This window comes from Drosophila biarmipes, chromosome 3R, assembly GCF_025231255.1.
Source record: "Drosophila biarmipes strain raj3 chromosome 3R, RU_DBia_V1.1, whole genome shotgun sequence".
NCBI classification, from domain to species: domain Eukaryota; kingdom Metazoa; phylum Arthropoda; class Insecta; order Diptera; family Drosophilidae; genus Drosophila; species Drosophila biarmipes.
This window is the reverse complement of record NC_066616.1, coordinates 24,620,106-24,631,627: the sequence shown is the minus strand read 5'-3', so window position 1 is coordinate 24,631,627 and position 11,522 is coordinate 24,620,106. Positions and strand designations below refer to the sequence as shown.

At 43.9% G+C, this 11,522-nt stretch overlaps 1 protein-coding gene across 3 annotated transcripts; it reads right to left on the bottom strand.

Moving 5' to 3' along the window:
• Nucleotides 1-1,515: 1,515 nt before the first annotated feature.
• LOC108024422 (uncharacterized) lies at nt 1,516-2,780 on the bottom strand. Of its 3 annotated transcripts, XM_050889080.1 has the most exons (3): nt 2,667-2,690; nt 2,565-2,585; nt 1,516-2,462 (listed from the first exon to the last, which is right to left on the bottom strand). In XM_050889080.1, the coding sequence occupies exons 1-3, from the start codon at nt 2,673-2,675 to the stop codon at nt 1,656-1,658; spliced, it is 837 nt and encodes a 278-aa protein (XP_050745037.1). In that variant the 5' UTR covers nt 2,676-2,690; the 3' UTR covers nt 1,516-1,655. The 3 variants fall into 3 exon arrangements, with proteins under 3 accessions (XP_050745037.1, XP_016949828.1, XP_050745038.1); XM_017094339.3 differs by having other exon boundaries at nt 1,516-2,585; nt 2,667-2,780; XM_050889081.1 differs by lacking the exon at nt 2,565-2,585 and having other exon boundaries at nt 2,667-2,773.
• Nucleotides 2,781-11,522: the final 8,742 nt, after the last annotated feature.

Here is an 11,522-nt window from a genome sequence, read left to right as displayed (position 1 = left end):
AAGCTAAAGACGTAAACGTGCCTTCATTATTCAAAGAGTTAATACCAAGCCAGTAGTAACTGTGTCTTTTTAATTTTTTTGAAATGGCTTCTAACTCATCTTTGTTTTTGATGGAGGCTAAATAACCACTTTTCATTCGACAACTGAGAGCAGCGTCACGCCATGATTTTCTAACATTTTCTTCAATGTAGAAATATCTGTCTTCGATTTTTTCAAACCCCTTCGGAATACTTTTTGAAGGGATGGAGGGATAAGCCTTTGCCGGTTGGGGAGATGCCTGGTTGGACTGGGCTTTGATTTTCTCCAGAATCCCCACCAGATTCGAATGTACCTCCCTTATTTGACCCTCTAGTTGCCTCTTAAAGGACTCTAAAGTCGCATGGAGCTCCTTATTCGTGATGCCTTTCGTGGCCGACCTTTCAGAATCTTTTTGCCTAATGATATTATTTAACGAGTTTTGTAGGGTTTCCTGCTTTTTTTGAAGTTGGTCTTGCGCCGCCAAAAGCCGATTATTAAGCTCGCGTTGAAGGACTGTCTGCTCCTGAAGTCGGCGATCAAAATTTTCCCAAAATGCCTGAAGTCCCGCCCTGAAGTCCTCTGGTGAGATTGTCTTCTGGCAGGATTGGTTTTCCAGCTCGTTCTGAACCGCCAAGAGTTGGGCGTCCATCATTGAGTGAATTTCGATCATATGCGAGTCCTGTCCGTCTTTTAGCGCCTTCAGATCGTCCTGTGTGACCTTCTGCTCACCCTCGATCGTGTTTAGCTTATACTTGGCTTCTTTTATAAAAGAGTCCATCGGCTGAAGTGCAGTGCGGATGGACTGGCTGCACTGATCCCTGGAGTAGTAGCCATTAAGTTGAGATTCTGCCAATGATCCAAAAAAAGCAACGACTATGAAGGCGCCCAAGCGAAAGAAAGCCAGTTTAGGCATTTTAAATTTTTTCAACCACCGGAATCAAATGTTTCTGCAGTACTGAACGCGAGCTACATTATTAAGAATTCGCGGAACCCAGAAACTCTGCTGATAAGTGGAATTTTAAGTACCACATATATTCCGCGGATGTGAGGCGCGTTATCAGTTGGAGAAAAAAGAAAAACCCATCCGGATTGTTGCTTGTGTGCCGGAAATGTTGATACGAATTATACTAATTTATTTCTGGATTTTGGCAAAAACTATAATATAACTTGGGATATATAGGCGAGGAACTGTAAAATAAGTGGTCTTTTAAATATTAAGAAATTTTAAAATATCAATTAAAATACTGGCAATATTATTTAAGACTTTTTATATAAATGAAAACGAGTTTACTAAAGACCAGCGATTTTATACTCTTATGTATTTCTGACTTATGAATCTTGTAGATAAGCTGGAATAAGTGAAATTACTCAAATTACAGATTATATATGTAGTCTGTTGGAAGACAGACAGAAGATGATTGAAAAATAGTACCTAGAAACCCCCACCGTTTGGAACGATTGATAAGGATTCCACAAAATAAATGAGTCGATCTAGACTTAGTTTTGCTTGTAAAAATGTCTCAGCTTATGTATGCAAATAATCACTAGTAGAATTTTGACAAACGAGATAATTTGGAGATGGGTGCAAAGGGTGTTGGACCAATTCCGCCGATCGATCCATCCGGTCATTTCAGCCTCTACTTCACCGGAGGGGGTCGCTTGGGCAGGTTCTTCTTCAGCAGCTGCCAGTTGATGCTGGTCGGCGGAGCGGTGGACCGCTGCTTGGCGAGCTTCTTGTGGCTCGATCCCTTCGAGAGCTTGGAGCGGTTGGAGGCCAAGCTGCGGTACTGACTGACACTGCGAATCACCTTGTTGCCGGCCAACTTGCTGGCCACCTTGCTGCGGAACTTGCGCTTCAGTATCATCTTGCCGTGGCTGATTTGGCTCTTGGGACTGGCGCTCTTCGGCTTGGCCAGACCCTTCTTGGACAGCTTGAGGGTGGACTTGTGCGACTTCCCCGACTTCGTGGACTTCGCGGACTTGAGTGACTTGCCGGACTTGTGCGACTTGAGTGACTTCGATGACTTCTGGCTCTTGATGCCCTTCTCCTTGGACTTGAGTTTCGCGGGCGAGGTCTTGGTCCTAAGGCTTTTGGCCGACTTCTGAGGCGAGACAATGGCGCCGCCCTTGGCGCGCGAGTTCCCCTTTTCGGGGGGCGGGGCCACCGAGTATTTGGGCATCATGGCCGGCTTGGCTGCCAGGGCACGATCCGCCTGGACAATGGCATCGAAGTTGCCGAAAACCTGGCGGATATTGCGATTTACATACTCCAAGTACTTGAGCGACGAGTTGCACAGGCTGCACTTGGCACCCTTATCGCCATCCTTGTTGTTCCGTATCAGACTCTCCAGGTAGAGGAAATTCTTGGCCATGTTCTCGCAATAGCGACACTTGGTGGCCTTCTCCATGGCGTTGGGCGTGGGATCGTAGAGACCGGGCTTATGCTGCAGATTGAGAACCGAATTATTGGGCACTACGTAGTCTCCGGCGGCTGGTCGCTTTTTTTGAAGGCCTATCATTTTACGTAATACCGAAATTTTGTTTACCTTGTCAGGCTGCGAATGTTTCTGTTGGGTAGACGAAAGTAAAATGCCTCTGAGCGACTGTTTTGCCGGCGAAAGGGAAGTGATTGAAGATTCACAGCCTACCTGAGACATAGCTTTGGTGGTTTTCCTTTTTGAGTAGGAACTAAGGAACAGTAGGTTCCTTTACACTCGCCAGCCTGCTACTCAGCTCAGTTCGAGAAGGTCAAAGCCAGTGACATTGAAAGCAGCGTTAGCCTGATTTTTCGCCTCAATTAATCTCAATTTGTTTTCTGGCCAATTTGTCGGCAAATCGTCAACCTTGCCCTGCTCAATTATCGATCAAATGAATTGCAGTGAATATTTAAAGACTTGTTCCAAATTAGATTAAACGCTGCCGGGCGAAATTCGCATGTACAGTACTTACTCGCTGGCCAGGAAATAAAGGCCGTCCTCGATCCCGACTCGTTTCATTTCCATTTCCTCGGGCACAATTAGCTATAATCAGCTGGCCATGGCGGCCAGCATTTTGTCGCTGGTCCCCTTGATTTTCCCTTGCTTTCCCCTAGATTTTACCCTGATTTTCCCCCATTCCCACTACGAATCCCCTGCCCTTTTTCGCCTTGTGTATTTGGGTCAGCTCGTTGCGATGTGCACAATAATTTATTTCGTTTCTAGATGTAATCGCCGCATTTTAGTTTGTCGTGTCGTTTGTTTTGCTCGGCCTAACGCATTTTTAAATGGCCTCTGACCTTGGTCTAGAAGTTAATAGAGAATTAAGTAATACACATGTTGGTAAGCATTAAATCCATAAAGCTATCCATTGTCTTCCAATTAAATGATTGATCCCGGCCTTCTTCGCCATCGCATTTACGATTCAATACTCATGGCATGTCTATGTTTCAGCATTTTTATATCGCAGAGAAGAAGAGACAACATCCGTCAGTTGCCAGCCATTAAATGGTTGTGTTGCACACATCCCATCGATAGCATGCCACCCACCAGGGCAGACAATTCCCTGCGACACATAACTTCCAATTGAAAATATCTTGGAAAAGTCAGACACAAGTGCAAATGCCAATAAAACAGAGCAGAGGGAGGCTAGAACATATATAAACATATAAACTAGTGCATACACATAGCCTTGCCTCCTGCTTGTGGGCCATAAAGTTGATTGTTCATAAATGTACGGGGCGTATACGTAATGTCAGCCAGTGCACTACAGTGAAGCATTGTGCATCGAATCCGGCCAAGATGGGTGGGTATCATCAGGAGGGGCGGTGGGGACTGTAGCCATAAAGTGCCAGGGTAATGAATTTATTAAAAGTTCACTTTGTTTAGCTAGCAAATCGTTTGTCTTGGACTCGACTTGGCATGTTGGCCAAGTTTGCATGCGACTTCTAGAAAATGAGAGTGTTAATGTTAATGGATTTGTGCCAAGTTCTCGCCGTACATTGTTGGCTCACTGATTTATTCGTGGTCAAAAGCGGGACACTGTTTTTTTTTGCCTGGCTTTGTGGTGGCTTACTTTTTCTTCTATTTTTTTTTCTACTTTTTGCTTTTGACCCACAAAGGTTGCCGCTTTGGCATGTCCTTTCCCGCTCTAACGACTTCCTGAGACGTTGCACACACACACACACACACTTTGTCCAATTTGCATGCCGCCTCTGCCGACGTCGACGTTGACTTCGCTGTTAACTTGGCTGAAAAACGCCGACGTCTACGCGGCCACGCCTTGTTTATTTTCCCTGCCTTACGTGTTTATCGCCTGCAAATGGCGATTCTGGCCAAAAAGTGAAAGCAGTCTCGCCTCTGGCTTTCCCCAGACTTTTCCTGGCTTTTCCTTTTACTAGGTGGGTGGTTAGGTGGGTGATGTGGCTCAAAGTTCAACCTGCTCGGCATTTCAATATCAACAGAGGCATGCATAATTTCTTGGCCGAGCCTATGTAAATTTGCTCGGAAGTGGCGCTGCTGCCGCTGCCTTTGCCCCACATTTTCCACACTTTCCACGCCGCCCTTTGGTATCGGAAAAGCGGGTCAACTTCATTTTTCGTGCTGACCCACAACCACAACAACTGGATTGTTGCTGTTTGATGTGCGAAAGCCGCAAACACAAATTAGCACAGCAGCAGCAACAACGCGTCCATAATTTCTTTTGCAACACTGCGATTTTTACTGGGATTTCGATTTGGAATTTCCCCTGCCACCGCCTTGCATTCGTTTTCGGGTTTTACTGCCTTTGGTTGGGTTTTTATTGTTATTATTTAACGTCGCTGCCGACGACTTGTACTTTGCTTTTCGCCGCCTTCTTGGCATAAAGTCCAAAGTGCAAATGTTTTGCGGTCAGTTTGGATTTGAAGTTGGCCAGCAACGCGACGCGCAGCTCCTGGTTGAAAAAAAAATAGTGGATATATAGAGGAGGTCCTGCGACAAACACCTTTGTGTTTGGCCGTATGTCCTGCGGTTTTCCTGAATTTTTGTGGTCACCTTGCGCCCATTCGCGTATCTGCCAATTCGCCGACCCACAAGGAATCGCTCAGCGGAAGAGGATGCGTTTATCCCGGCAACACAATGGCTGAAAGGAAAAGCAATTACCAGTGAACAAAGCCGAGCAGGGCTTCCAGTCGCAGCCTGAAACGAGATTTTTAAAGACACTAAGCCGTTTCCCGGGGTAAGCAAATTTAAGTAGGCGCACTTGTAGTCCTTTAAAACAGGGCATTTAAACGTTTGAAGTTAGGACACACAGGGTCTTGCGTTTTGGCATAGTTTATTGAAATAGGAAAATTTCTCAAAATGACTAGAATATAAATACATTTAATATTTTACTTGATAAGTTTGTAAAATATTATTCATTCACCTTTTGACTTGGCTATTTGCCATTAATATGGCTAAAAAAAATATGTTTTCAAATAAAATACTCATATGTAAATTTGCCAAAAGAAAACAAGCATGAGGTTTAAGCTCTATTGACAAATTTTGTGCAAGCCGCAATGAACAAGAAAAATTAAAATGTATTTTTGTAGATTTTAATAAAAACGGTTGCTGTTGAGATACAAATGAAAAATATAGGTTAATATTTGCATGAATAAAATAAAAAGGCAAATATACTCTAGAAACTTTAAAGAAAGTAATTTATAAATGAGTTTAGCCATTTGATAGTTATTTTAAACTTTTGGGCAGGCGCCATAAAAGGCGTTTAAATTCTCATATGTTTTTCTCTGCAAAAGCCGGCGGCTGATTAAAAAAATCTTCGAAAGGAGCTTTATGAATATTATGCTGATGAAATGTATGGCCAAAAAAAGTGCATGCATATTAACGCAAATATTTTGTATAAGCAAACAAATATTTATTGCGCTCGTTGCAATTTTTCATATAAGTTTGAGTTTTTGCCGGCAGCAATGAACAAAAACCAGGCACTGAAAAGTTAAAACTTTTGTGGTAAAAACGAAGGGGGGCAGAGGGAATTAAAGCGCTGCCAAGATGTTTAATATTATCACCTGGATGGGGTGGGAAATCTAAAATAATTTTATTTGCCAGGCAGGACATGCCGGGCCCATTCCCTGCAGTCCTGCGAGTTGGAAACAAAACTTTTTACGCATAGCCAGCAGGACTCGCAACGCATTTTAGCTAAAAGCATTTCAATGCTGTTAACTATTTTTGATGGCGTTACGCACTATAAACCCGCCCGCAGAAAGGATTCGCAGGCGGCGTATCCTGGATGGGGGAACTTTGCATGAAGTGGAAATCTCAACGGAATTGAAACACTTAATTTGCTCGCAATTTCGCCCCTCCCCCCACAATGCATATGTACTACGTGCCACCTGGGCGGTAATGAGACAAAGCCGCTTAGCGATGCACGGACGCCCTTGATGTGGTTGGAATCGGGTTCAGGACTGGGATGGGGATGCCGGTCTCTGATGTCGCGTTAATGAAATAAAAATTAAACTGCAATGCCTGGCAGGACGAGTTAATTGTGTCGCCAAAGGAAGACGGATGCAGGATGAAGGATGCAGGATACACATACACATCGAACTCGAACTCGAAGTTGGCCAGCGGCATTGAAAAGGTGTCGGCAATTAAGTGAATTCAGCACTTGCCATTGACGGGGGAATGCAGCTCGCTGGGAACAGGATTGGTGTGGCCCAATCAGGATGTGTGCATATAATGGATAATTAATCTTTAAGCTGCCGGCGCTCGGCACCCTCCTTTGTATTAATTAAGACACGCCACTTATCGATTTCAATTAGGGGCAAAGGGAAAACGAGTCCTTTGGTTGTGTTTGCTGCCCCGTACCCATTGTGTGGCTACTTTGAGACAATTAATGTGCCCCAGATAGATAGTCTATTAAAAACTCCATTGCAGACAGGTGATTTACGGCCTTACAGAGAAAAAGCAGGACACAATTTAATAATGTAATAACATGTAATATATTGAACTAGATTAGAGCAGTATCATTTTATTGCCAGTGATTTATTATATTTTAATTTTCATATTTTAATAATATTAGTGAATCCGAAATTCGGGAAAAAATAGAAAAGGCTTTAATAAAAAGTTAATGAACTAATATTTCTCATACTACATGATTATATCACAGAAATCTTAAATATCTGATAGAAAACATCGATGTTTTTACACAAATTTTATATTTTAATTGAATATATGTTGATTTTAAAGATTTAAATTCCCATACGACTAAATTCCCTGCCTATAATGCTTTTTCTGGCCAGCCAAATAACATATTTTCTGATTTACTTTAAAGCTAGTCAAATTTGTATATGGGATACTGTTTGACTGGATTTAAAACCTTTTTTCTAGAGAACCAGAGATTTTTTCACCCGTCAGAACTCATTTTGAGTTGTAACTTGATTTAAAGAGAATTTCATGGCCCCCCGATAAGCCCCCGTTTTTTCTGTTCGTGTAGGTATTAATGGGGCATGTGTTGCTCCGGCTGGGGCAACAATGTATCCGACGGAGTTCGCCAGCAGCAGCAGCACCAACACGGTGCCAATAGGATTAGCACAACAAAGTAGCGGGTATGCGAGTTTGAGTATGAGTATGCATGCGGCAAGTGCGTGCCTGAGTGCACCTGTCAGGGCTTTTAAGTCATCCACCCAGTCATAGCTGGCTCTATTCGTGAGCCCAGCAACTGACAACTTGACAGCCCCAGTTCCTGGGAAAACCCGTCTAAGGTCCCAGCAGAATCAGCAGGACCAGCAGAGCCAGCAGTTGGCCCCACTCGTTTAGCAGTTCGGATGGCCAGGGCAAACAAACAAATGGAGACTTCTCACTGGGTCGGCCATGCGGGTGGCTTATGTTCTTGGTCCTGCCCCGGCTCCTGTTTTTGGTTCAGCTCCTGTTTCTGGGCATGCAAATGGAGCAGCTCGGCAGGAACATCATCAACAAGTACACAAAGCCCGGCCAGAAGTACGAGTACGAGTGCCAGTACAAGAGTCCACAATGAGCTGCCAAGTTCAGTCGCATAAATGCATAAGCCGCAGCACGCATACGTGTGTGGGCAAGGCGATGGCAGGTGGGCTGCCAGATAATCACGCCGCACACGGAATGGGTGGAGGTAAAACCTTCCAGGAGCCAGAAGCCAGGGAATCCAACATTCCGGCTGGAGACGCACTTTAATTAAGGGTTTGCGCTCGCTGCCACGCCTCGAGCATGGCCGAAAAAGGGTCTGATGCAATCTGCCGGTGGACCAAAGCGGCGGAGCTCAAGAGTCCCCGAATTGGGAATTGTAGATTTTCTAAAACTCCTAATAAGGTTTAGATTTTCGACAAAAAACTAAAATTTTCAATTTTTTTTTACCACCCAAGAAATCAGTACTTTGGCGCAGCAACAAAAGTAATGGTCTAAAAATTGAGTGTCATACCTTGTTAAACTCGCAATGAAAAATACAATCAGTTGGCATTCACACCTTAAATTTATTTTTTTTTTGACCAAATGCAAAAAAATTAAACATTTGAGAAAATTTTACGTTTTTGGAATCAGCCAGAAAAATACTGCGATAAATAATCCAGCAGTTAGCTGTCCAAAACGGCGCTCCTTTAAGCTTTTGGACCATTTTTAATCAAGTTATACCAAAAAAGGTCAATGAAAAATATCCCCTTTTTGCCCAAAAATGGAGGTCATAATTTTGCACACAAAAATTCAGTATTTTGGGGAAAACAAAAAAAGTAATGGTCCTAAAGTGGAATGTCATACCTTGCTGTACTCGTATTCAAATTTCCAATAAATTGGCATTAACACCTAAAATATTTTATATTTGACCAATTTTTGCAAAAATAGACGATGTCCTTGTAAAAAAAGTGAAAATTTAAGAAATTTTTTATTTTTTAGGAACAGGTGTTAAATGACTGCTATTAGTTGTCTAGCTTGTTAGCTGTCCAAACCAGTGAGTCCTTTGGGTTTTGGACCATTTTTGACCAAGTTATACCAAAAAAGGTCAAGGAAAACATCGGTTTTTGGGCAAAAACATAAGACTTCAGTTTCCTACCAAAAAAATAACCTTTTTTTTTTGCAAAACAATAAAAATAATGATCCCAAAATAGAATGTCATACCTTCCTGAACTCGTAATAAAATTTTCAATAAATTGGCATTAACACCAAAAAATTTTATTTTTTACCGATTTTCGCAAAAAAAAACCTTCTTACCTTTTCGGGAAAAAGTGAAAATTTGCAACAATTGTTGTTGAGCTCGTCACAAGTCTTAGGTCCAAGCCAAACCCTTGCCAATAAGCTGGTGAAGGGCATGCCGAGTTCGCTTTTCGGCGGCCCTTTCGGCCCTTTGTGAGTGTTCAAATGCAGCTGCCAAAAGTTGTCTTAACTTGAGCACACTGTGTGCAGCTTCAGTTTATTTCTGGGGCATTTAAGTGACTGGCCGCCTTAGCAGGGGATTCTTGGGATGCTCTCCTCGGATGCTCCTTCCGAGAGCTGGAACCCCTCCGGATACTACCGGTTAGTACCCGAACTACGAACTGGCTGCCTTTGACGGACCACGACGAGTGGTGAGGGAATGGGGAGTTTATTTTTTTCCGGCTTTCGCTGCCAGGACGAGTGGAATGTCGGCCAAACTAACACATCCTGACACAAGTCAAGAAATTTATGAGCTGTAACGTTGGCTGTTGGTGCTGCTGAGTGCCGATGGGGATGAGTCCTTATCCGCATCCGCCAGTGAGTGAGTGTGTGTGGGGCTTTTGGCTTAATTGAAATTTAAACGTTTAACCCTCGGTGTCAGCAGTTAAGTCCTTTGTTTTGGCAGCTGAGTGCGTTTCATGCTGAAACTGACACTTGGCCATTTCAATTTGCCAGGCAACTACAAGCGGTAACAACTAAATCGGTGAGTTGGCCACTGTGTTACTTCGCTGTATGCACTCCCTTTGGCCATGATTGCCGAATCGAAAACCAATAAATGGTGAGGGAATCAACCCAATTATGCCACCGAACTTTTGTAAACTTCACCTGCTGATTGGACCAGTCAGACACGCAAGTGGCGAAGGCATTAAGCTCGAACGCACCAGCCATGAGCCGTGAGCTGTGAGCTGTGAGCCATGAGCCAGCAAGTGGCCATTTTGGCTGTCATGGCAACCTGGTTGGCCACCACAATAACACGGAGCATGCACCGACAGTCGGCCACCACCGACCACCGCCCACCCGGGCCACCTGACCTGAGCCACCGCGGCCACCCACTCATCAGCCCACTCGCCTGCGAGCCAGTTGTGTTGGAGATTCCAGCGGTGCCGCCTGGTGGCGTCCATGTCCAGTGCCGCTGGCCCTCCGCTTAATATAAATTTGTGCAAATTTGTGTAATAAACCGGCATGCCAGAAGTGAAACAAATCTGCTCCCGACAGCAGCTCAAAGGCACCGCAACGGCAGCAGCAAATTTCTGAGCTATGCGAAAATGTCAAGCATTTTCTGCGTCTCTGTGTGCTTGTGTTTTCATTTTTGTATCAACAACCCGTACTTGTGGATTTTTTTTTTGTATACCTTATAGAGTATATATATATATATATGTGTGCCAGTGTCATGCCTGCAGTGGACAGTGCGCGCACGCTCGTTCTCTCGGCCAGCTTTTGCTGGCGGAATGCTTTGAGCCGGAGCGGAATTGGCCGGGCTATGCTTTTGGCCCGTTCTCTCGCGATTAACCTGCGGAATGTCAAAGTCAAGCCAGGATCGCCAGGTGGCTTGAACTGGCCCAGGGACAGGAGTTTCGAGCACAAAAAGATACTGCCTAGCATTGCCATCCAGAGCAAACAGTTTATTTTCGAGAATGTGAGGGGTTACACTGGGAAAAACCGCCTATAAATACTTAAGAGGGTTTAGAAATGTCTATAACCAATTTTAATAGAATTTTTTATAATAGTTTCTATTGTTTTTACTCTGTTTTTTAATCAGTATAATAATTTCCAGGTCAAGTCCAAGTATTTCCAAGTCCAAATATTTTTAGTTTTCTTTGTTGAATGCGGTATTTTTTTTTTAGAAATTTGAAATCGTTGAAAAAGGTCCACTTTTTATATTTTGCTGATTATTTTTCAAATTTGGCAGGACATTTTAAAAGCTATTTTGCGAGGCCATGCAGCAGTTCTACTTTTAAAATAAATATCTGAAAACGGCATGGTTATTTTCCCGAGTGTCCCTCCTGCTCCCTTTCGGCCCTCGTGGGTGGAGTGGCTTTCCAAGTGGTTTTTCAATGAAGTGTTAAGTGGGCAAAACTGCCTGGCTGCCTGTCCTGTCGCCTCCTCTCGCGTATGTGTGTGGAAGTCCTTAGCTACTTTAGCCGTTTTCCCCTTTCTGTCTGTGTGCTTGAGCCTTGTTGTGTGTTTGTGTGTGTGCTTAGTTGTCGCAGGATTCTCGCTCACCTGGCAAATAGTGCTGCGGTCTGTGCACACCTCGCAGCCAGAATCCCACTTCCACTGCCGCATCCCATCCACTTGCCGCCCCGCACAGCCCATAGCCATTGTTTGATGGTGGTTATA